The 25,882-nt window shown below is 35.1% G+C and overlaps 2 protein-coding genes across 4 annotated transcripts in view; both read right to left on the bottom strand.

The window, feature by feature from the left end:
- Positions 1–2,266, bottom strand: part of LOC113750774 (cactin-like) — a 9,925-nt gene extending 7,659 nt beyond the window's left edge. Inside the window, exons 1-6 of the mRNA XM_027294716.1 lie at positions 1,548–2,266; positions 1,347–1,438; positions 1,014–1,113; positions 405–476; positions 227–289; positions 6–54 (exon numbers count right to left, since the gene is read on the bottom strand). Coding sequence (XP_027150517.1) covers positions 6–54; positions 227–289; positions 405–476; positions 1,014–1,113; positions 1,347–1,438; positions 1,548–1,682 — 511 coding nt within the window. The 5' untranslated portion in view covers positions 1,683–2,266. The remainder of the gene's footprint in view (positions 1–5; positions 55–226; positions 290–404; positions 477–1,013; positions 1,114–1,346; positions 1,439–1,547) is intronic.
- A 4,143-nt stretch (positions 2,267–6,409) lies between these two features.
- Positions 6,410–18,030, bottom strand: LOC113749626 (cactin-like). 3 transcript variants are annotated; one of them, XM_027293436.1, is made up of 15 exons: positions 17,704–18,030; positions 15,630–15,800; positions 13,790–13,971; positions 13,590–13,681; positions 12,347–12,446; positions 11,853–11,924; positions 11,676–11,738; positions 11,363–11,503; positions 10,165–10,260; positions 7,940–8,224; positions 7,738–7,858; positions 7,503–7,645; positions 7,219–7,386; positions 6,859–7,125; positions 6,410–6,752 (listed from the first exon to the last, which is right to left on the bottom strand). In XM_027293436.1, the coding sequence occupies exons 3-15, from the start codon at positions 13,943–13,945 to the stop codon at positions 6,633–6,635; spliced, it is 1,824 nt and encodes a 607-aa protein (XP_027149237.1). In that variant the 5' UTR covers positions 13,946–13,971; positions 15,630–15,800; positions 17,704–18,030; the 3' UTR covers positions 6,410–6,632. The 3 variants fall into 3 exon arrangements, with proteins under 3 accessions (XP_027149237.1, XP_027149235.1, XP_027149236.1); XM_027293434.1 differs by having other exon boundaries at positions 7,723–7,858; positions 17,704–18,029; XM_027293435.1 differs by lacking the exon at positions 17,704–18,030 and adding an exon at positions 15,918–15,952 and having other exon boundaries at positions 7,723–7,858.
- Positions 18,031–25,882: the final 7,852 nt, after the last annotated feature.

Consider the following 25,882-nt stretch of genomic DNA (forward strand, 5'->3'; position numbering starts at 1 on the left):
GCGGCCTTCTCGCAACCGTATCTCTGACCTAACCTTGCTTTGATCAAAATGGAACTGCAAGCAATAAAATGTGTTAACATAGCAGAATTGGAATGAGCAAAACATCCACCTTGCAGCAAAGAATTGAAGAAACTTCTTTTTCCCCATTTCATATTTTAATTATCAGAAAATTTTATTACACATATTGCAAAAGAAACAAAGGTCATGAAAGATTTGAGACATCCACCTCTTCTTCTTTCTTCTCCCAGTCTTGAAATTCAGCTCGAGCACGTTCCCTTGCTAATAATGCCTGTTCAATCAAAACATGGTAAAATTGCCAAAATGCTGAAACATTGATAAATTAGAAAGTATGTCCTAAAATCCGTCATCAAGAAACTTTAGATACCAAAGACAAACAATATTACCATTTCTTCCTCATGCTGTGCCTTCTCGATAGCCCTTTCTTCCCTTCTTTTCTTCACCTTTTCAATCTCTGCCTGCAATTTTAATTCCAGTGAGTACTAACTTAACAAAAAGTAAACGTCTTCTGAATATTTTTCATGAAACTGCTGCAGTCATTGCACAACTGTAACACTTAAAGGAGAAATTTGGAAAAAAAAAATCAAATTATGAACACATGAAACTAGAATTACTACTGCTGGGTTTTAACTGAGTAAAGTAAGGGATGCAGACCTGTACATAAAAGAACAGATCTCAATGCTCTGACTTGTGAAAGAAAGCGACAAGAGGGGAAACAGAGAGGATTAACATAACAGCATGACAACATTTGGTTTGCTTGTCTCATACATCATTTTTTTAGCCCAGTTTTCCTTCTTCTTGTGTGCCAAAGACATTATTCTTCTTAACATTGGGAAACGATTTATTGGACGATGAAGATAATCATGACTTGTAGGAGTGAGAGATGCATGTACCAATGACCAATCAGTCAAGTGCAGTATTTCATACAGCATGCTTCATTTACTCTAAGGACCATATAAAATAAAAAAAAGACGCAATACTAGTCTATAAAATACCATTCTTTCTCTTTGTCTCTTTTTCTCTGCCTTTAATGAAAATGTTTCAAGTGGCATGCCTTGGGTGATATCTTGTTCAATCTTCTTTCGCCACACAAATCTGCAAGGGGACATTTTTTACACAGCAAATTCAAGGGACAAGTAGATTTTTTCAAAAACAAAATACTAAACTATGATAAATTTTTCAATATTGTTGTCCACAGATTCCAGTGGAAAACTTTTATATAAGCTTGGTTACCAACACTAACATACAGTTAAAGCAAACTTGGTTACCAACACTAACATACATTCCTGACATGTCCGCAATTCAAAATACATAGGAATATAACTTACCTTTCATTTAGATTGGAATCTCCAAATGGATTTGAATCATTACCATATCCAGAAATATTCTGTGCCTTCAATTTCTTTGCAACTTTTGCTGCCTAAAGTTTAAAAAAAAGGTTGGAAGCTAAATGAAATAGTGCCAATCAAATTAAAGTAAAAGAAGATAAACCAAATAGTGCATATAAAGATAAAAACAAACAGAGTTACCCTTTTTTGAGCTTTCTTTGCCAAGTACTCGGCAATATCATCCTCAGTGATTTTCTTCTTCTTCTTTTGATGTCTAAGACTGGACTTGGATGAGGATATTCGCCACCTGCTGCTGCTACTCCTATGGCTGCCCATCAGACCAGTTGTCGAGACAATTGAAGTGCCGGTATGCCCAATCTTCCTCCTGACCCTCCTTCTTCTGAACCCTAGTTTGACCTAGGCGACGTCGTCGATGATTACTCTAGGGACGGCTGGTGGACTGGTGTCATCACCGCTCTTCTTCTTCACCACCACGACGCCGACCGCCACTACCACCACAAGCAGCCCCAGTCCCCCTCTCTTCTGAGGTTCGTCGTCACCTTTCACAATCCAGCCCGACGAACTTCACTTTGCTCCTTCCCAATTGAGATTTCACCGCCGATGGGTCAATTGCACCTGGGTCCGACCCGCCAAGCAGGTATATCTTTCTCTGATTTAAAATATGCAAAATACCCAAAATTATATACGTCTGGCCCAAAATGGTTGCCTTGATATAGAAGGGCCCCAAGTAGATTAGAGTTTCACGAAACTTCGATCAGACATTCTGGTGCCGTTTCAAGTTCTTTAATGGAGGTTTTGGAGGTTTTGCTAGGAATGCAGAAGAAGAAAGAGGCTGATAGAGGGGAGAGAAACTTGACCGACAATGACAAAAGAGGAAGGAAACCTTCTGTCTTCCGGTTAATTACTTAGAATATAGGTTGAAAAAAGAAAAGTCAGACACTTGTGAGTCTGTTAGAGGGAGGAGGGGCTGGAGCGATTGTCATAGACAACCATTCCGATCATGATTAGGTTAAAAAAATTTGTACGGTTCAGATCACTTCTTACAACTCGATTTTCACGTCATGTGAGACCTATAAAAATGTTATTCTAGTGTTACTCGTTGTTATTCTATTCGTTACACTTTGTACAGATAATGTTATACCGTATGTAAATGATGTTACACCTTCCGAATGGTTGCTCTGACAACCGTTCCAATCCCGAATCCCTGTTAAAGGTGGTGTATAAATCTATGGATGTCGGGCTGACACACACCAAAATTTTTTTTTAAAAAGATATCGGACTGACACAGCCCGACACAAACCTTTAAAAAAAAAAAAAAAAAAGATGGTAGGTGCCGGGCTGTGTCCTGACACCTGACACAATATTTTTCCCTAAAGTCGAACAACTGAAATAGCCTCCCAAAAAAACGAGTTTTTGACCATAAGGCATTACTTGAATAATATCACTTCTTTGGCGTTTTATTCTTCTAAATATCCCTATACGCACTTAACTATTACGCAGCCATGGAGTTTCGTAAAGAAATTTCTCAATGACTATTAAATAACAACAAATAATAACAAATAACATCAAATAATGTATTATAATTAAATAATTAAATCATTTATAATAAATTAATGAATATTTAATAAATAACAAATTAAACCTAATTCATCACCTCAATTAAATGCGTTTAATCGAACCACTTAAAATTAATTCATTCAATTAATTAAACTAATTAATCCACTAAACTAATTAAACTAATCATATACTAAATAACATAAACTAATTATCAACTAACTTAACAAATAAAGTGAATTACATTAAACTAATATCACTAGTGTCACAATTAAGCTATGCTAATTACATTAATTTTATGTATTTATTTTATTAGCATGGGTATTATTTCAAATACTTAAATTGCCTCGACTAAATGGCTATCTTAATCAAAACTCAATACAAAAATTCATTCAATTAATTAACCTCGCCAGATACATCTAAATTCATTTAATCGAACCTCTTAAAATTAATTAATTCCATAATTAATTAAACTAATTAATCCACTAAACTAATTAAACTAATCATATACTAAATAACATAAACTAATTATCAACTAATTTGCATAATAAAGTGAATTGCATTAAACTAATAACACTAATATCGTTAATTAAGTTATGCTAAATACATCAATTTTATGTATTGAATTTATTAAATATGCCAATTCTTTCAATTACTTAAATAACCCGAACTAATTAACAAGTTTTCATAATCATAATTCAATACTACATAAATTACATCTACATTCATTTAATTAGGCTCTTTAAATTAATCCATTAAACAAATTTAAACAACTACTTAAACTACTTAAACTAATTCTATCACTAAACTAATTCAATTAAGCATGTACCGTGTTTTAAGAGGTTCGATTAAATGCATTTAATTAAGGTGATGAATTAGGTTTAATTTGTTATTTATTAAATATTCATTAATTTATTATAAATGATTTAATTATTTAATTATAATGCATTATTTGATGTTATTTGTTATTATTTGTTGTTATTTAATAGACCTTGAGAAATTTCTTTACGAAACTCCATGGCTGCGTAATAGTTAAGTGCGTATAGGGATATTTAGAAGAATAAAACGCCAAAGAAGTGATATTATTCAAGTAATCCCTTATGGTCAAATGCTCATTTTTTCGGGAGGCTATTTCAGTTGTCCAACTTTGGGGAATAATACTTTGTGTCAGGTGCCGGGCTGATGCCATCTTTTTTTTTAAAAAAAAAGGTTTGTGTAAGGTGCCGGGCTGTGTCAGCCAGCCCTGACACAGCCCGGCACCCATGGGTCTTTTTTAAAAAAAAAATATTTGGGTGTCAGGTGCCGAGCTGTGTCAGCCCGGCACCCATAGATTTATACACCCCCTCTGTCAAACCCATAAGTGTCTGACTTTTCTTTTTTCAACCTATATTCTAAGTAATTAGCCCTGTCTTTCGGTTTCCCTTTTTTTGTCCCATATGACAGATGGCTCCATTATTTCAGGACAATTTTGGAAACTTGTTTTTGCCCCATAAACCTAGACATATGGTATGGGTATTTTGGGTTACTCATTATTTTTTTTAAGGATATTTCTGTCTTTTCCTTATTCTGTTAATCTCATTGGAGTTGACTGTTAGTCTTTTTTTTTTTTTTTTTTTTTCCAAACACAGGAGGTATCCGGGCCTTCACCCCGACTAATTCTCTGTGGCCCGAGAGGGGAGGCCCTACCCCCTCGAACACGGTAGCCCCATGCAAGACTCGAAACCTGGTAAGCGTGGTCTGAAGAAGCGCTTGCTACCGGATGAGCTAACCCAGGAGGGCAGTTGACTGTTAGTCTTTAGGGTAAATTGAGGAAAAACAAACGTTGGAGGTAAACTGAGAAATGGCCCGCACTTAAAGGGGATAAAATGCGATTAACCCTAAATAATAAATATATTAGGGATAGCAAAGCGGTTGTACAAGCGAATGGAGGTGTAATCAAAAGATAAAGGTCAATTTTTTTGTTTTTTTTTTTAAAAGAAAAGGCAAACGTCACGGATTTAATCAAATTTTAGAATGCCATTTGTAATGTAATTGATTTTTCCCAAAAAAAAATAATTAAATCAATTAGCTCTCAGCAGTAAGTTTTTCCGCTATCTTTTGTTGGTTGACGAAATCTGCATTCTGGAGAGCAAAAGGAATTTCACAACCTTTTTCTTTGCCAAAAAAAAAAAATAGTACTGAGAAGGAAGGAAATTGACAATATAAAACCATAAAACTTAAGCTCCAATTTTTTTATTGGTAATATTTGAGATTTTTTGAATATTAATTTTGTGTACTGATGTTTGTTAATATTTACTAATTTTTTAGTGGTTTTTTTCCAATTTCTTCACTCACCATAAAGAAAAAGATCAAATAAATAATATATCTTTTCCCTCCCTTTCTTTTACTTCCCATTCTAGACAATATATACTAGAGATTCCTTTCTTTTTCTACTTTTCCTTCTTTTATTCCATTGAAGTCCTCTCCTTCCCATTGGGTTCATTTCCTTCAATTCAAAGGATGCCCAAGTGATATGCACACATTTTTTTTCCATCTTAGAGGATTACAAGCCTACTACACCTTACATTTTCAAGAAGTTTTCAGCATACTGGTTTCCAACTATGAAAGTTCTTTCTTTGGATAACATTCTCGCGATCAAGTAAAAGGATTTTTCTAAGGAGTGTTTGGAGAAGTATTGGTTAATAATATAGTTATATTACACATAACTTATTATGTGAATGCACACACTCATATTTAATTTGCCCTCTCGTGCATCTAAATACTTTCCAAAATCTCGAAATTATCCTAACAAATGTCCTAGAACGCTTGTTAACCAAACTTCATGTTAAGTTACCAAGTTAGATTAGATCACAAATTTAACAAATATACTTTAATAAATATAACGGTGGACCAATTAAACTTGTTTCCTTCTCCCAATCCAAATTTATTATTGGGTGTTAAAATGGACAGTTGGAGAAAATGGCCAATGGTAAACCTAATTCAAATAAAGTTTACAGCTTGGTCTAGATAGGAAAATAAATATTTGGGATAAGCGTGTGGGATGTGCTGTGGCTCAAGTCCGAGGAACAACCCATAATATTTGTTTCTTACTTGCTCAATTTCCAATTTAGTTTTCTCTATTGAATATTAAAATCCTCTCTAGTATAAAATATACCCCCCCCCCCCCCCCTTCCCCCTCTCTTCTGAAAAACGCCAATTCGAAGCTTTGTACAAAACCACAGCCAGCCCAGGAAAACAATGATTTGATTTTGAAATGATCAAAACTTAGTTGATTATGAAACTTCATTGTGGAAGTAAAAGTAAAGATGAGTGAATGTAATTTATTAACTCACATACTGATTTTATGTATAATTACGAAATGAAATTACAAGTTTAAAATCCAAAAAATAACTAAAGAAAGAGTGCAATCTGTCTGGGTTGAATTTGAATACTTAAAAATGTAAAACCTCCAAGCTGATACAAAAAGGGAACTACTACCAAATCCTTCGTAAAAGGAAACTCGTGAAGAAAATAAATTGGAGTTTCTTCGAAATGGTAAATTACTAATACTGTGTTTTACAACCAATATTAAACATTCAGCTTCTACACTTTCAGACGGGTCAATATTTACTCTTTGGCAAAAACATGTAAACCAAAAATGGTACTACAAAATTTTCAAGAAAATGAAAATTATGATGCAGCATTTCTTGTTCCAAATAGACAGCCAAGGGATCACCTCCGGTATCTATATCTTTTGAAGTTGAAGTACAAATGCAGTATTCCACGTTCAAATGTGCACTTGAACCCTTTCTTGTGTGAATACTCCCATTCCTTGTTAACTATCCGGAATGCCTGTACAGAAACAACCACCGACTCAGTTTTGCTCAAGCAATTTCCAGCAAAAAGACCAGCCAAATGATGTTGTGCAATTGTAGGTTAGTCAGAGGAGGAAACTTACAATGTCTTCATAAGGTGGCCCTGCATGGAACCTGATGATGCAGGTCTCTGAACTATCGCCATCCTTCTCGATGGCATAAGTTGGAGCTTTCCCTTTATCAACAAGATCTGGATAGAAAATGTTGAATTTGTAGCCTTGTACAATCTTCGGGGGCGGGTTATCGTGGTCATAGTGGGTTTGATTGTATTTATTCCACTCATAACCAGTGTGGACACGATTGAAATACTTCGGCTTTCTTGGTCGGTACTTATCATGCCACCAATAGACCTGCATCCACACCAAATTAGAGAAAGAAAATGGAGAAACTAGAATTTTGATGAACACGGGCTAGAAGCACACGTATAGGGCAAGCTGACATACCTGTGAATCAAGATTTATTTCGTCATTCGAGCCAAATACTGCATCACCTTCCTCCATGGCTCCCATTGCTTTCATGGCTTTCTTCTCGAAATTATCCTCAGGAGGAGTAGGTCTTACAGTCAATTCTTGGAGACGCCTTTCTTCCAAGACAGCCATACGCTTCCTCTCCTATATATAGGGATCAAATATGCATAGCTTCAGCATATTGTAGGAAAAAACTATATTTCTCTTTTAGCATAATCAGATAATCTACATAAAAAGCACAAGAATCTCTCTGTTCTTACCAGTACAGCCCTATCCTCTTCCGGGTCAATTGCTTCTTCATTTTCATCACCATGAATCAACTGCGGCGAATATGATCCAGCCTCTTCATCCAACTCTGGAGTGTCTTCATGCACTATAGGTTCAGGAGAGAGTGTTTCAGCATCTGCACAGAAGAAGAAGTCAGCCAAAAATTAAGGTGCAAAAGTAGGAGAAGTCCCAAACATGACAAAATTTCAACACCTTTTCCATCACTACCAGCATCTTCCTCGTCAGGTTGTGGAGTTAACTCTCTTTCACTATCTCCAACTTCCAAAGGTTTCTCAAGGCGCTGTAAATGCTTGCGTAGCAATTTGGCATGGATTTCCTTCAGACAAGCCTGAAATTGGAAATAGGAATTAATCAGGCAAAGCGCACCACAAACCCTAAAGCAGTATAGAAGCATCACTGCACTATTTACCTTAGCCTTGAAGATGTGGAGACGTTTAAGAACAGCTTCCCAATATTCAACCACCTTAGCTGTACCAGACTGCATCTGTGCCTCAATCTGAGACTGTAGAGCTTCTAGTTCGACATAGGATTTCCCTTGTAGGAGCCTCTTGACATCTGCCTCAATGCTTGAATGCATTCCCCTCTCTTCAGCAAGTAACTCAGGAGGTAGTCGCTCTCCACGCACTCTGGCTCGATCCAAAGCATCCTTTTTCCGAACTTCAGCTAGTTCCCAATCACAAACCACCAGCAGTGCCTGCAACAATTCCAATTTGTACAGATATGAATTAATTGGGAATTACATCCAGAACTTTACAAGAATTTCCAACATAGTTTAAGAAGGATCTTCAAACTAATGTTAATTAGAAATTTAGATTATAGCATTCAAACACCATTTATCTATACTACGAATGATGTTGACTAGAAGTCCAAAAAAAAAAAAACCACAAGCGCACCATGAAAATGTACTCGATAAACAATCTTGACAACTAATCAATGGTGAAGCTTTAACTAAATTAGGAACAGGTATACACCTGTGCTGAGATTATGTCTCAATAGATTATCTAACCAGTTTGGGGTTGTTGACATGTGATCGAGAAACAGATGAGCAAACAACTTTCACAATGTGATACTGAAAAAATTATCATAAAATTAAGATACACTATCAAAGAAGGAAAGAAACGAAGTCTGAAAAGAGAATTTGCAAAGTCTGCACTCAAGTTGAGTGCATTGAAAACACAGGATATTTCACATAGAGTAGAAGGTTTCACTCACGGAGACAGGCAGTCCTAGGATTTCATAACAACTAACACACTAGCTCGATATGTGGTAGTATGAACACTTCGTACAAGTTACTAGAAGTTGTAGGTGATTCACATAAAATAAAAAATTGATTTGGCACAAATTCAACAACCTTATCAACTTCCAACAATTATCCTGACACCTTTATGTGAGTTAAAATTTCAATTAGAATAATCCTTCAGGTAAGAACAATTCCAGCACACTCAACCAGATTATTTGCTTTGCCCATTTATGTAGATCAGGCATCATTATTCAGATGAAAGTTGTGATCCATCTGTCTCACCAATTAAGACCAAATGAAAGATGACATAAATTAAATATACAAGTAAAACAATTATTTACACATAAAATTCAATAACAACCATAAAATCAGATTTCTAGGTTCAATATCCAGACACTTCCATTCATTTGCAAGGTCAGATTACTAAGGCTACAGCACATATCCAGCCTACACAACCATAACAAACTTGAAGGTCTTGTGCAGCAAATATCATGACTATGAAGCAATTTTATTGAGTCTATCTTACACCATGAACAACTAAGCCAAAAACAAACCATCCTAATCCAGTTCCACTTCCTCCATCCTCTTAATCCAGTTCTACTTCCTCAATCATTTCCTTCCAACAACATGCCACCAGGCCAATGTCCTGAAGATATGATTCACATTGTTTTCGAAACTTTTCACTTATTGCTCTTCCTTTGTACATTGTGTGACTCTCGATTTATTTATTCGTGTTCAAATTCATTGAGGTAGTGGGTGTCCACCAATCAGGAGAGGGATTAGAAACGTGTAATCAGCAAAGAATCAAAGAGAAAGAAAATAAACAAGGAAATATTTTCCTCAGCAGCAGAAAATGTTAGCAATCAGAGCACTTTCTAAGCTCTTTACATCAAATTTGCAAGAAATGCTTATTTTTGCTGCAGTTGCTCATAACATCCTGACCACCTTGGTCTGAATAACCAAATGTGCAACCATTGAATTGTCAGATCAGATTTATTAGAATGGACCAATAAGTCAGATATAAATGCAGAAGAGCCTACTACATTCCAATCTGCCACTAATAGGCCATTTTGCATCAAGCACTATTGTTTCTTCAAGAGTAAGATAATACTTTCCATAGTGCTAGTTTGTCTGAAGCCATAAAATGTTCACTTGCATCATAGAAAGTAAATCGCCAAACAACACACAGGCTACCCAAAATATCAGCAAGTATCCACAAGTTGCAGCTTTTTAGCTAAAAGATTAACATTATTTTGGGATATAATAGAACCAAGATTCATAAAAAGAGTTACAAATGCTATACTATACCAGTGAAGTACTAAGAGAGGAGCATACATCTCAATAAATCCTCGACCCAACAAAGAAAGAACAGGTGATAAGAAAAGAGGAACTACCTCCCAATACTGGACATGTGTTGGCGTTGACCTGTCCAAGTCGAGATGCATTTTAATGTCTTCATGAAGTTCTTCCATTTCTTTTACAGTTAAACCCTGCATTGCACATAACAATCATAGAATGTTCAGAACCACCAAAGCACAGGTATGCCACTCAATTATCAGAACAGGACAAATTCATAGTCAGCATTTAAGAAAGCATAAAAAACACAAGAATGTCATTCAATTGTGCAAAACAGGAAAATTTAGTGTCAGCACTCAAGAAAACATACATCCAAGGTTCATCTAAGGATAACCACCATTTTAACCCACCTTCTGCTTCCAGATGCAACTGGATTTCTTTTCCTCAGTAGAAAACCTATTAGCTATGCAATCTTCATTTTTATGCTTGGGCAGATTCACAATATAGACCATTATACTCACAAGAGAACAAAAAAGAAAAAGAAGAACTGAAAGATGAAGATTTAAAGATTTACTCATAAAAAGCATAAGACCTCTAGAGCAAAATTTCCCCCAAGGTTTAGAGACACCCATCCCCATAAGAATATGAGAATGATTTGAGTATCATTGCTGCCATAGCAGCATTCCTTTCCTATGGCACTTAAGAGACTAATGTGACCCAAGAAAGAGGGTACAGCCTCAAGTTCACTTAGCATGAGATGCCAAAGCATTGCATCCAGATTACCAATTGAGCAGCAAGACTAGTAAATGTCTTCAAAAGTATAAACTACTTAGAATTTTTTTTTTCTAAGAGGATCAATAGTGGTTCCCCACCTACCCCCGTGATGAAAAAATGATTAATACTTCAGGTATTATTGCTATTATGTAGCAGCAAAACTAGATTGGGATAGTACTCAAAATAAGTTACTGAGATTTGACAGGAATTAAATAGTTGCACCAAATGATTTATACTAACAGAATATTCATGCACCATACACCCTATTAACCCCAGAAGTTGGTACTATTTTAAGCCTCTATATTCTCCTGATAAGTAATACTGTCACTACTTCAAAGAAACATGAATTTGCAAGATCATGAGTTTGGTTCTTCTTGTGTGAGGTTAATAATAGAGATAGAATGCACATATTAGTAGCTAATCAGTCAATTGAATAGTGAAGCATATGAAAAAGAGGACAAAGATGGTCAAGGATCATTATGATAGCAAGACACTGCATTAGAGAAAACAAGTAATAATTACCTTGAAGACCATGTATGGTTCATTTATTTCTATATCCAAGTCATCTGAAGGATTGAGATGCTTAGTAAGAATGTCAATCGGCTTAGTGCGGCCTTCTCGCAACCGTATCTCTGACCTAACCTTGCTTTGATCAAAATGGAACTGCAAGCAATAAAATGAGTTAACATAGCAGAATTGGAATGAGCAAAACATCCACCTTACAGCAAAGAATTGAAGAAGCTTCTTTTTCCCTGTTTCATATTTTAATTATCAGAAAATTTTATTACACATATTGCAAAAGAAACAAAGGTCATGAAAGATTTGAGACATCCACCTCTTCTTCTTTCTTCTCCCAGTCTTGAAATTCAGCTCGAGCACGTTCCCTTGCTAATAATGCCTGTTCAATCAAAACATGGTAAAATTGCCAAAATGCTGAAACATTGATAAATCAGAAAGTATGTCCTAAAATCCGTCATCAAGAACTTTAGATACCAAAGACAAACAATATTACCATTTCTTCTTCATGCTGTGCCTTCTCGATAGCCCTTTCTTCCCTTCTTTTCTTCACCTTTTCAATCTCTGCCTACAATTTTAATTCCATTGAGTACTAACTTAACAAAAAGTAAACGTCTTCTCAATATTTTTCATGAAACTGCTGCAGTCATTGCACAACTGGAACACTTCAAGGAGGAATTTGGAAAAAAAAATCAAATTATGAATACATGAAACTAGAATTACTACTGCTGGGTTTTAGGTGAGTAAAGTAAGGGATGCAGACCTGTACATAAAAAAACAGATCTCAATGCTCTGACTTGTGAAAGAAAGCGACAAGAGGGGAAACGATTGGGAAACGATTTATTGGACAATGAAGATAATCATGATTTGTAGGAGTGAGAGATGCATGTACCAGTAACCAATCAGTCAAGTGCAGTATTTCATACAGCATGCTTCATTTACTCTAAGGAACATAAAAAAAAAAAAAAGCAATACTAGTCTATAAAATACCATTCTTTCTCTCTGTCTCTTTTTCTCTGCCTTTAATGAAAACGTTTCAAGTGGCATGCCTTCGGTGATATCGCGTTCAATCTTCTTTCGCCACACAAATCTGCAAGGGGACATTTTTTACACAGAAAATTCAAGGGACAACTAGATTTTTTCAAAAACAAAATAGTAAACTATGATAAATTTTTCAATATTGTTGTCCACAGATTCTGGTGGAAAACTTTTATATAAGCTCTCCTAGCCCCATCTTTTGAACAAGAGAAAAACTGATACAGTGTCCAAAACTACTTCATGCATTAATTAAATAGGTTAAATGAATATACAAATGAGAACATGCACATAGGCTATTAGCCTTATGTTACTGAAGAAGCACACAGAGGCACAAACACAGATGGAAAGGGTGGGAAGAAGGAAAACCATCACCAAGTTCACTAACCAAAGAGGTACTAAATTGCCCTAAGATGCACTAGCCTATTTGAACTATCACATAAAACTATGTAAACAATGTTCTCCAAAATACAAACTTCTTCATAAACATAAAATATAAGAAAAGCCTGCTGAATCACACTCAGGGCCTAAGGTTTGAACAAGCTATAGGCTAAATTTCATAGTGTCAGCTAGATGCCCTTCTTAGTCAACCTTTAACCGAAAGATTGAGTCTATAGATTACAGTGAACTAATTTCCCCTCTTGTTCAATATTGATGAGAGTGTTAAAGTATCCTTTTCTCTTCCTATCAGTCATAAATGTTTCTATGATCCTAAGTATCAACCATGAATCTCAAATCTCTAGCTTGAATTCTTTTTTTTCTGAAAGGGACTTACTATTTCTTATCTAATATCTCATTCTACTCATCCTTTTAGTTTACAAGCCTGAGTTTTCACACAAAGGTAAAAATGCACTACCAAAGCAAACTTTCCTGGAATCTTATAGTGAAAATGCAAAATTTCTGTTCTTCAAATACGTTTCTCCATACATAGGTGCTCGTTGACAAAATAAAGCCAGCTTTTTGAGCCCATGACCAATCAGAAAATGTACAGGGCATCATGAATAAAGATACCACAATCATTTCAATGGTGGTCATGGTAAAAAAAAAAACCTCCACACCAAAGCCTAAACAAAGATAAAATTATCTAGCCTCATTCTGAACTTCAAAATAAAAACACAGTTAAAGCAAACTTGGTTACCAACACTAACATACATTCCTGACATGTCCGCAATTCAAAATACAGAGGAATATAATTTACCTTTCATTTAGATTGGAATCTCCAAATGGATTTGAATCATTACCATATCCAGAAATATTCTGGGCCTTCAATTTCTTTGCAACTTTTGCTGCCTAAAGTTTAAAAAAAAGGTTGAAGCTGAATGAAATAGTGTCAATCAAATTAAAGTAAAAGAAGATAAACCAAATGGTACTTATAAAGATAAAAACAAACAGAGTTACCCTTTTTTGAGCTTTCTTTGCCAAGTACTCGGCAATATCATCCTCAGTGATTTTTCTATTCTTCTTTTGATGTCTGTCATCATCGCTGCCACGATTATGACTGGACTTGGATGAGGATATTTCCCTCCTGCTTCTACTGCTCCTATCGCTGCCCATGATGAATTTAAATCTGCTCTTTATTCCTGCGTACAAATAATGCAGTGGCAGTTATTATGGTACTGAAAAATCAAGATATGCATCATTTGATAGAACACTAAAATCATATGAAACTGCACCATAAATAAATTTTCATTGACCTTCAGGTTTAAAAAATTTGTTCTTTATGTAACTGTTGTTGAGCCCCATTTTTTTTAAAAATAAATAAATAAAAATTTTAGGTTAAAAATGGTTTTAGAATTTTTGTTTAAAATTGATTTTAAAAAAATAAGGAAAATAAAAATAAAAAGCGCCTAAAATGGGACTTGGCAAAGGCAACGGGTTTGGGCCCACTAAAGTCTTGAAAAAGGATTTTTCAACAATTTGGAGTTGCCTCTCGGTATTGGATTTAGGCGTACCAAGTCACCTTAAAAAAGGTAATTCTTTCTTTTTTTTTAAAACACAAATTTAACCCTTTAATCAGACAACTCCAGGTCTTTCGAAATCAAAGCAATGAATTCGGGAGCTACAATTGTGAGGGGGGAAGGTCGAGACTTTATCCTTGAGCACCCCCCTACACCTGGCAAAGCTGGTTGCAAGTTTAATTTTATTCTTTTAATTTTAAGGCCAAAATTGAATTAATTTAAACTAAACACATAACATGCAATAAAAGATTGTCTAAATAAAAGCAAATATAACACATCAAAACAATGTAGAAGGAGATGACTAATTCCATGGCTTACGTTGGAAAAGCCACGGGATAACGCGCTCGTGGCCCACTCGATCACACATGACAAAATAAACAGTGGTTGACTATAACTAGAAGAAAAGAAAGGAAAAAGAAAAAGAAATTTACAAAAATTAAATGCTCCTATGCCCCTTATATGGGTGTTATCACTTCTATGAAAGAAAAATAAAATAACTACAACTTGACTTGGCAAATAAAAATGCTAAGTAAACTAATGGTTGAGTAAATAATGGCAAAGGACCTAACTGAAAGCATAAAAGTAAAGTTCTGGGGTCAAATTATGAAGTTCTAAAACTCTGGGATTAAATCACAAAGAAAGGGAAAATTGAGGGACTGAAATTATAAATTTAGACAAATAATCATCTTCTCCAAACCAGCTAAACGTCAGCTGCCGTTTCGTCCTTCTTCTCCGACGAAAAACACCAGAAAGTTCAACTCTGGCCAATCCCAAAAGAAAATGAAACTCGCACAAGCTCCCTCTCACACAATCTCATGGCATAACTCGAGTTCATACAAAGGAAAGGATAAGAAAAAGAAAAACAGAAAAAGGTGCAAAAAGAAAGCACATCAAGATCTCTCAAAACTCTCCTTTCTACCCTGAAAATCAACTATTATGTTTTGACAAGCATTGAACTTGCCGAATATTCGTTTTCCTCACACGCAAGATGCAGGTCAATCGTCCTTCAGGTAGAACTTTCAGTTGGGCATTTTATCAAACAATAAATGGGCATGAAGAAATTCAACGATTCCCTGCTCAATCGAAGTTATAACTAGCCTCGCATCCTCAGAAACACAAGGGATTTCAATCCAATCAACACATAAAGCATGTATATTCACAAAATCGTGGATAAACAACAGGAAAATTGCAATAGACAAATTCAAGAAAGATGTGCTTTGAGAGCTTCAAGAGTCTGAGCTTGAAGAGAAACTGAAATTTAAAGGAAAAGGATAGCTTACAGCGCTCTCTCTCGGTGAAGATTCGCAGGTGGTGGTGGAAGGTTCTGGTGCTGGCAGCGAGCTACAATTCCTCCGCCCAGTCTTTTGCTATGTTTTCCCTTTCCTTTTTCTTTTGTTCCCTTTTCTGGATTTTCTCTGTCTTGCAATTTTTTGATGGGGCTTGGATTTTCTCTGTTCCCAAGAAAAATAAGAGTATAAAAGAGGAAACAGACCTGGAACTATAATTTACTTATAAATCATTGTGATATATGTAATAGCTATAACGTAAAAAAAATGATAGTGACTGACGTATACACGATGATATAAGAAAATTCATGCCATCGACTATTACATCTCGCACATGGTCCGCAAATATTCCAGTCGACCAAGCCAGACAGGTATTTGTTTCTTCCTTGGACTACTTGCCAAAACAACCAAACTGAAAAGTACAGACCAAAACATTGAATTACCAGCCACTCAAAATTTCACAACTGGGAGGACTAGCGGAAAGACGTTGGCAAATAGAATTTTTCTTCTCAAAAACTGGGTAGATTTGAGAAGGTGAATTACTTGCGCAAGTGGAAATTGATATCACACGACCAAGAGAAAACAAGTATATGTACTTTTGTTAATAAGAACTGCTTCACGTAGTCAAGACAGACCTCAAATCAATGAGAGCCACAGTAGTCAAGACAGAAAAGGCTAAAAGGACCAAAATTATTTAGTAATCTGTTAAGGTAACGATTTCCTATCCTTCTTTAACTAACATCCAATATTTGACATTCCCTGTTAAATGGATCACCAAAACCTCAAATCAGTTTAGAAGGTCGAATGTAAATATTTCTTTACCACTCGAACAAGTTTTACTAGTAGAGAAATGACCAAGATCAACTTTCTTGTTGTATATATCACAAGGACAGTAATCCTCACTATGCATTAGAGTTCCATATCAGGATGCCTAGAATGCCTAAAATATGGATTTTCTTGAAAGCAGAGGGAACACCATGTGGAGATCCGTGGTTTTCGCTGTAAGGATGATCGTTAATCTCGTGGCAAAGTGTAAATTGAGTAGATTTTTTTCCATTTAACGCACTGATCATGAAAACTTACCAATTTGAATGACCATTATAGATGTCCATAAACATATTGTGCTGAAAATGACTTTGGCGAATTCTCATAAACTTTCAAAGTTGTCTTAAGAAGGTTAAAACTTCCTTAGAAACCTATGATAAGCAGCTATGATGCAATCAGTTAACCAAATCAAAAGGGCAGACAATTATATACTTGAAATGCTCAACAGAATTGCAAAAATTCTCTGCATCCAAGCAATGCAGAGCTAAAAACACCATAGGATCATGCCTGTTGAAATAGCAAAATCCATTTTCTTTCAAAATCTGATTTATGGGATCATGCCTATGAACTGCTAGCAATGTACATACATAAAAATAAAACAGGTAACACAGGGACAGAGAAGTTTGTTGGTGGATTGTGGCTGGGGTTAGAGGTGGAAGGATGGACTGGAGACTGTAGTTGGTAAATTAGAAACACAGCAGACAGAAGTGTCTTGGAATCTCATGACTTGGGAAGCTGCCCTGCTTGTGTTTCATTTCGTTTGAGGAAAGATTTCAGTATATTAAGACAGAAGTGTTTCCACGGTTATATTCCCTTTTCAATCAAGCAGCTACGGCAAGAACCAGCCAGTGGCTTCACAAACTCAATGAATTCACTAAAACTTTTACAAATGGTCTCACCAGATTGTAAGAAAAACACTAGCCTACCCTACCCTACCCGGATTCTGACTCCAACAATCATAAAACCCCCAATTGCAATTCCCTTCCCTTTTTTTTTGGTTTTCACTTGGACAATAACCAATTGCAAACATTGGCATATCAAGCCTTAAATGAACCATCAGAGGAGAGATTTATAAAACTAAAATGTTAGGTAAAAACCCATTAAAAAATACACAAAAAAGACCAGATATAGCCATCAGTCAAACATCAAACAAGCCCAACGGCTGACAGAAATCAATAGCAACACAAACAGGAAGTAGATCTTCAATGTCAAAATTCATATCTCAAATAGAAAAACATCATACCTTTATTACAAAACCCCTTCTTCACTGAAACAGTGAACAAAAGGGCCTTTCCCAGATTGCTCAGAATCCGCAAGATTTAGCAGAGAAAATGTCCAAGGAAACGGACATAATTTATAAAAATGGATTGTTGAAACAGGGTAATTGTTGCTTGATGGGAAGGGGGAAAAAATTGGCTTCTGGGTATGGGATTATTGGGTCACTTAAAACTACTACTACTAATAAATAAGGCGCATGTTACAGGAGGCTAAGAACTAAGAAAAAGAAGAGGGAGAAGAGAGTGACAGGTGGGGGATGGATGATGCCAGGAAGAAACGACGGGCAAGAGAAGAACGAAGGGGAGGAGAAGGGCGCTTTGACAGATTTTTAACGTGGTGAAGAAAAAATTGAGACATCTTTAACAGAATTCTGCCGGGCTTTTTTTTTTTTTCTTTAAATTGGACTGGCTGCCGCTCGGGCTTTTTTTTTTTTTTTTTAAAAAAAAAAAAAATTTGAACTAGCTGTCGGGCTCAATTTTTTGTTAGTCCGGCAGCAGTGTCAGAGTTTTAAAAAAAAGGGATAATTTCAGAAACCTCCCTGAGGTTTCTGACACTTTCACTGACATCTCCTGAGGTTCTCAAAATTTCACTTACCTCCCTTGATAAAAAATTGGGCCCCTTTTCTGACGTCATCAGGGCCAAAATTACAGATATATCCCAAGTAGTTGGGGTTAATTACTACCGTTTATGTTTAAGTTACATAATGAATTTTCTTATTCTTTACGTACCTATTCTTGTCATGCAAGATTACACGCCTGACTTCAAATTACGTACTTTGCAAGAAAATGTCTGTGGAGTCATTTGTTACAAGACAAGAAGTTCAATCAAATAAGAACAATTTATGTACACAGGTGGGATTGGGAATTCAAGCTTGTCCTTTTTGGTATTTAGGATAATGTTTTTATATGAACTCAAGGAAGATGGATAGCCTATTTTGCAAGGTTATTAGGTAATTTACCTTTGTGGAATTCTTGATATCAAGCCATTTGATTGCTAATGTGGACAGGTGGCTTAAGCGCGTAATAAGTGCCATGGATTCGAAGTTCGGCTGAAATATCACATATCGAACGAAGTCTTTATTAGAAACCTAATTAGAAACCTATTAGAGTTCAGTGAGCTCTCGTACTAAGCTCCACCGCCAACCCTCCATTTCGAAAAAAAAAAGACAAAAGCAAAACAAAAGCAAACACACGAAGCGCAGAATAACGTTGAAACCCGCAAGCGGGATTATGTGTTTTTTCTATTTCAAGGTTAGCTCGCATGCGGGTTAATGTTATATTTGAGCGCGAGAAGAAAAAATTGGTAATTAGGCTCTTTGGGCATTATAAGTAAATATTTAAATTAATGGCAGTTTTATTACACCAATATTATTGTATTATCATTATTATGATTATTGTATTATTTCTTATGCAAATATAACATTTAATTATTTAAATTTGATTTTATTTTTACAATTTATAAAATTTTTATCACTTATATAATATTTTTAAAACCCTAATACATCTAAATTTGATTTTATTTTTCAAATTTATAAGATTTTTATTTAAAAAAATGGGATACGGATAAGATATCCGGTTGGTTCGATTTGCATAGGTGCATATGAGAATATCCGAATACTCCTGAAACCCGCAAGCGGGATTCTGTGTTTTTTCTATTTCAAGGTTAGCTCGCATGCGGGTTAATGTTATATTTGAGCGCGAGAAGAAAAAATTGGTAATTAGGCTCTTTGGGCATTATAAGTAAATATTTAAATTAATGGCAGTTTTATTACACCAATATTATTGTATTATCATTATTATGATTATTGTATTATTTCTTATGCAAATATAACATTTAATTATCCAAGCAGTTTGATTTTATTTTTACAATTTATAAAATTTTTATCACTTATATAATATTTTTAAAACCCTAATACATCTAAATTTGAATCTAATTTTCTACAAGTCATACTTATAAATGCGAAATCTAACAAAAAAGTTAAATACAATTTTTGCAGGTCAAATTTAACAAATGCGAGCTATTTGCAAAATTTTAAATATTTGCAACATTTTTTAAAACAAAAATTAGAAGCTTTCTGCAAATAATTCCCTACCTCTCAAAAAATACCAAAATAAAAAAGATAAGAGCTCGCATTTGCTTCCTAGAAATAATTCCCTAGCTCTTAAAAAAGGAAAAAAAAAAATTGAGAAGAGCTCGCATTCGTGGAATGCGAGCTCAATAACCAGAGCTCGCATTCCACGAATGCGAGCTCTTGTAAGCTCGCATTTGTGAAATTCACAAATGCGAAGACCCCCCTGACGGAAATTAAACCCAAAATCACCCCTTTTGTAGAATTTTTTTAAAATTCATCACAAAGTTGGAAATTTCTCAATAGAAATACAACTTGTCTGGATTCCTTTCACTCTCTGATATCATTACGGTTGCTTTGCGATTACAGCGGCAAAACCTGTTTTTAATGGAGAAAGATGTAGGTGAATTCCATGATTCTCCCCTATGGCTTGAAGAGGCCATGGTTGCAGCTAAAACTTTTTACTCAGAGCTCTAATTGTAGCACAGCAAATGCACTTGTTATCACTCCAAATTAGTAGCAAAGAATGTTAATAGCTTGAAACCTCAGAGGTAGTTAAGTTGCTTTGCTTTATATGCTATTGCTACTGAAACAGCAAACCTTCTGGCCGTTGCAATTTGCAGCTAGCCGTTGCAAAATCTGCCAAATAACTGTTGCATGGCACATCTGGTGCATGCAATTTTTTGTATTGCACTTACCCCCCCTCAACTTTACTAATTAGTCCAAATCATTTATTCTTCTTTGAATCTTCTACTAATACAACTTCTGCAAAGGGTAGCTATGGAATAAAAATACCTTCTCACACATGAAAATAATATTTTAATCTGATTTGGACTGGATTGTTACCACAAAATCAAAAGCAAGGGAGGTAAGTGAAATTTTGAGAACCTCAGGGGATGTCAGTGAAAGTGTCAGAAACCTCAGGGGAGGTTTCTGAAATTATCCCTAAAAAAAAAAATTCGCTTTTTTGGCTGTTGGGCTGACAGCAGCCATAATTTTGCAGTACCCCATTGTTAGACCTGTATATGTCAAACTTTTCCTTTTTTCAACAATATTCTGAGTAATTAGCCCAATGATAGATGGGGAAGTTATTTTCCTCCTTAGGGTGTAACTTATTTCTTGTCAAAAATTATTTTTCCAAATTAATTGACAATCAAACATGGAAAAATATGGCAAATGTTTTTCGGAAAACCTTTTTCACCCAAACAAACAGACCCTTAATCTCCCAAATATTAGAAACATTTACCTTTCTCTTCCCTTCTTTTCTTTTCTGCTCAAATCTTATCTCCCAAATTAGCTATGGAAATATCTTGAAGAAATATTCAGGCTAATTATAGTAAAACCTATGTGTTTTAGAATTAGGAATTAGGATAGGCTAATTCCAATAAATTTGGCCCTAATTATATCTTATCAAAGAGTACCGTAAATTTGGCCCTAATTATATCTTATCAATCAAACCTATGGTAAGAGTTGGAGTTTGAAATTGAGGCTCCAATTGATTCGTCCGGTTATTTCACAATTTTTGAACCTTTTTTTTTTCTTTATTGTCTTTTCACGCTATCATAGTTTCTTGGGTAAAATACAATAAATCCCCCTATGATTTATCAATTGTACATAAAAACTTCCTCATTATTTAAAAACTCCCACATAACTTCCCTATACTTTGGACTTCTTTGGAACTTGGATGAAAAGCATCCAAAATAACGGAGTTTGAGATACACTCGTGTATTAAATGAGTTTCAAGTGACATTATCAAGCACAATTCAGTATTTTGCAGTTTTTTGTCAATTCCTTTTTTTATTTCCTTTCTTTTTTTTTTTTTTATTTTCCTTCTCTATTTCTTCCCTGCTCACAACCAAACTGGTCAACAACACTAAAATGATCAACGACACTGATGAACACCAATCATCATCAGTACCGCCACTGATCACCAATAGCTCCACCATCGCCACCAATCACCAGCAACTCTACCACCAATCATCACTGATTCTATCGCTCAATTATCCCAAAATAACACCAAAAAATTTCCAAATTAGATAGAGCGCAAAATAACAACAAAAGTTCTCAATCTAATAGTCTCAAAATATTAACAAAAAATTCTCAATCAATGATCCCAACCTAACACCAAAAGCCTCCAATATATCAATCACATAGTGGCTCTATTATCAACTTCAAATTAATCACAAATTCAATAGAAACATGAATAGCAAAATTAGATCTGATGATGGTCATTTGTCGGTGGTATTAGTTGAAGGACGAATAGAAGGAAAGGAAAAAGGAAGCAAAAATATAAAAATCAACCAATGGGCAAGAAGGAGAAATCGAGGTCCACTGCCTTCATGTAATTGGAGCGTGAAGACCCTTTTGGCTTGCTTGGAATACTGAGAGGCCAGAGCCTCCTAATCAACTATCATGGGACCAAGACCTTCGAATGATTGGTGATGAAGATGCAGGGGAAAGAGCCGGTTTTATCGCCTAAGAAAACTAATGATTCAGAAGAGAAAGAGACCAAGCAACCCAAGTCTCCAAAGAAAGTTGCTGCTTAGATTTGGGTTCTTAATTTTACAGAAGAACACATGAAAAAGTCATGAATCTAGACTAGCGGTGATAGAGATGCTGTTGAAAATAAAGATGGCGAGAAGATGGCAGCAATGAAAATGTGGTGTTGGCTGGATTGATGGGGCAAGAAAAAGAAAGGAAAATCAAAGGGGAAAGGGAAAACAGGAAAAATGTTTAAAAAAAAAAGGAAGAAACAAAAGCCCAGAACGGTCTGGCATTTCCTCGAAGAAGATGATACATCTTATAAAATTTCAAATGAGCCCCTTACTTTTACCTTTGTTTCAAATGAAGGAAGAAAATTTTTAAAACTTTAACTGAGCCCTAAGTTAACCTTTGATTTAGTTTGGAAATAGGGTTAATATAGAAAATTTACATCTTTCCGTCAATTTGGATGATTTTTGTCCATTTTCCAAATTAGTCCAAAGCACAAGCAGGTTATGTGGGTGTTTTTAAATAATGAGGGAGTTTCATGTATAATAGGCAAACCACAGGAAGGTTCTACGTATTTTACCCTAGTTTCTTTGGGAGTAGGCTGCAAACGAGTCGAATCAAGTCAAGTTTTGATTTAGTTGAGTCGAGTCTTGACTCCATTTTATCAAGTTCTAACTTGACGAACTTTCAATGTAAAACTGGAACTTGAAATTGACCTCAAATTCGAATCTAGTCGAAGTCAAACTCAAGTATACTTGAACTTTAAAAAATAATAATAATAAATTTTTTTAAAATGAATAAAATAGTTATTTTCCTTAACAAATAATAAAAATATTAGGGATAGCAAAACAGTAGTATAAGCGAATGGAGGTGTTATTAAACAAGCAGGAGATGTCCCGGGCAATAGGATAACGTACCAAATAACTATTCTACCAGTTTCCTATTGGGTTTATAAATGAGGAAGCACTCACCATTTCTTTCTTTACAATATCCCAATAGAGTCACTAAATTTGGATGTTTCACAGTGTGATAGGCTTCTAACTTCCCTCAGAAAAGTCTCGCTCCCCACCATTAACTATGTGCTTTGTTGCAGCATGCTGACTACATGCCTCCGTTACCTATGGAGTACATTCAAATTACATGTAGAACAATTAGCTATGGAGTATGTTCAAAATAAGCGTATTAGATTCAGGATATGCCTTCGAGACCATATAGGTCGCCCATCATGCCTCCCGGATGCCCTCATATCAACAGTGGGATTCGCCCACCAACACAGCTCTAGTGAAATTTGATGAACACATGATATTTTGTGAGAAAGTCATCTGTTCTTGCACACTGAGCCAACTTGTGTTGGCATATAAAAACTAGATGTATATATATGTTGTTTGCCACTGCATAAGTAGTATTATTACAAGAGTTCTGTTTTAAAAAATTAACTAAAAATCTCGACATGCTTACACACAGAAGATGTGGGAGTAACAACAAACTAAGAAGTGAGTCATCTTTTACTTTGCTTTTATCGCTGATTCGTTTGCCTACTATAATATCATTTTTCTTACTACAAAAATATAGTAGCTATTTTAATTACCCCACCATGGAACCATGTGTGCATGAATGTTACCCCATGTCACTTCTCCCAAGGCCCAACACAAGTTCGATCTGGTTAAGTAAAAATATGACTCGGTGAACTGAATGTGAGCATTTATTCCTATTCTTTTTAGTTAAAATAATCAAGTCAAAGCACTCTATAGGTTTTGCATAATGTTATTAAATTTAAATTGATTAAATATCATCTAAATATAGTTACTTAATAGAATTTTCCTTTTTGTCTAGTGAGACCCACTAAATGAAATCAATTTAACTGCTTCATGTTACAATATCAAAGGTGAAGAATGGACGAACCTAGTCACTTATGGTATCAACGGTTGCTTTACTAACATCTAAGGTAAAGACTATTATTCTAGATTGAAGCATGTAGGGATGCAAGTAGTAAATATAAATTTACAATTTGACAATATAAGTTAGAGATGTAATCAAGCCGAGTCAAGCCTGAGTATCACCATACTCGAACTCGACTCGACTTTTAGGAAGGATGCTCTCGTTTGAGCTTGAGCTCGAGCGAGTAGCATTACTAGAACTCGAGCTCGAGCTCGATGCTCGATGCAATGCTTGTAGAACTCAAACTCGACTCGCATAGGGTCGAGTCAAAGCAAGCCTTATCGAACTTGAGTTAGGAATATTTAAAGATTTCATTTTTTTTGATAAATTTTAAGCTAAAAGACATTATCATCCTTCAAAAAAATTTTATACAACCTAAAATATTTCATAAATTTAACCATTCTTGTGGGCACAAGGGTAATTTCATAATACTAATATATTAAAAAATTAAAATTTAAAAACTCGATAAGGCTCGACAAACCTTCAAGTCTTGCTACTCAATACTCAAACTTGACACGTTTGGCCCTATTGAGCCACTCGAACTCAACTCGAAATCGGTCAACTTGAGTTTGAGTCAAGTTTTTAATTGAGCTACCCGCGAGCAGATTCGATTACAACCCTAATATAGACAAGCTACTTATTTGTATATTGGGTTGAGCTTACATTACTTGATAGGTTTGAGGAATTATTTGTTTAGGTGAGGGTTGGGCGACTTTTGGACGAGTTGGTGTTAGGTTTTATTTATTTGAATTATACCCAAGTCGTCCAAGCATAAATTGGGTTGATGTTGGATTGGATCATATTGATCAATTCAAACCCATAACCCAAATAAGACCCAATCAATTATTTCATATATTTTGATACATAATACTCTCTCATACACATTTACATATATAAAATAATTTTTTCTTACACATAAACATAGTTTCACATACATAAATACTAAAGCATCTCCAACTCGATTTTGGTCTAATTATGTCGGTTTGGATATGTTTTTTTGGTGTTAGTCTAATGACTAGTTTGGGGGTTTAGGATAGAAAAGAAAAGAAAAGAAATGTTAAGCCATGAAAGAAAAGAAAATAAGAGATATGAAGAAAAGAGATTTAATATTGTTTGGGAGTTTTAAAAGGAAGTAGAATGATTTTAGATATACTTGTCAATAAAATTTCATTCAATAGTTTTGTGAGGATAAAATTGACAATTTGAAAAAGTTTTGCAAGGTTCCATCCGTTTTCCTTTGCTTTCTGCATGTTTTTGGTTGGGAAAATTTTTTTGACTATGGCAGCACTTGGGATCCTGCAAAATCCATGCGTTTCTTTTCTTTTCCGTTTCACTCGAAAGTTTCAAACATAAAAAAACTCAACTTTCTCTACCTTTTTTTTGGTTTCTGCTGAAATCTCACTCCTAAAGGCACCATAAAACTTTATTATAACTTTCTCTACCTTTTTTTTTTTTATTAAAACTTTATTTGTCTAAAAGACTCGAAATATCCTCTAGTTTCCAAAACCCAATCTCCCATCACCTATCACTTAACTTTTGCCATCCACTATCAATATCCTATTTAAAGTACACTTTTTTTTCCTGTCACCCATCACTGACAACTTTTGATATCTACCATCAGTATCCTATTTAATGTACTTTTTTTACC

This window comes from Coffea eugenioides, chromosome 10, assembly GCF_003713205.1.
Source record: "Coffea eugenioides isolate CCC68of chromosome 10, Ceug_1.0, whole genome shotgun sequence".
NCBI lineage: Eukaryota > Viridiplantae > Streptophyta > Magnoliopsida > Gentianales > Rubiaceae > Coffea > Coffea eugenioides.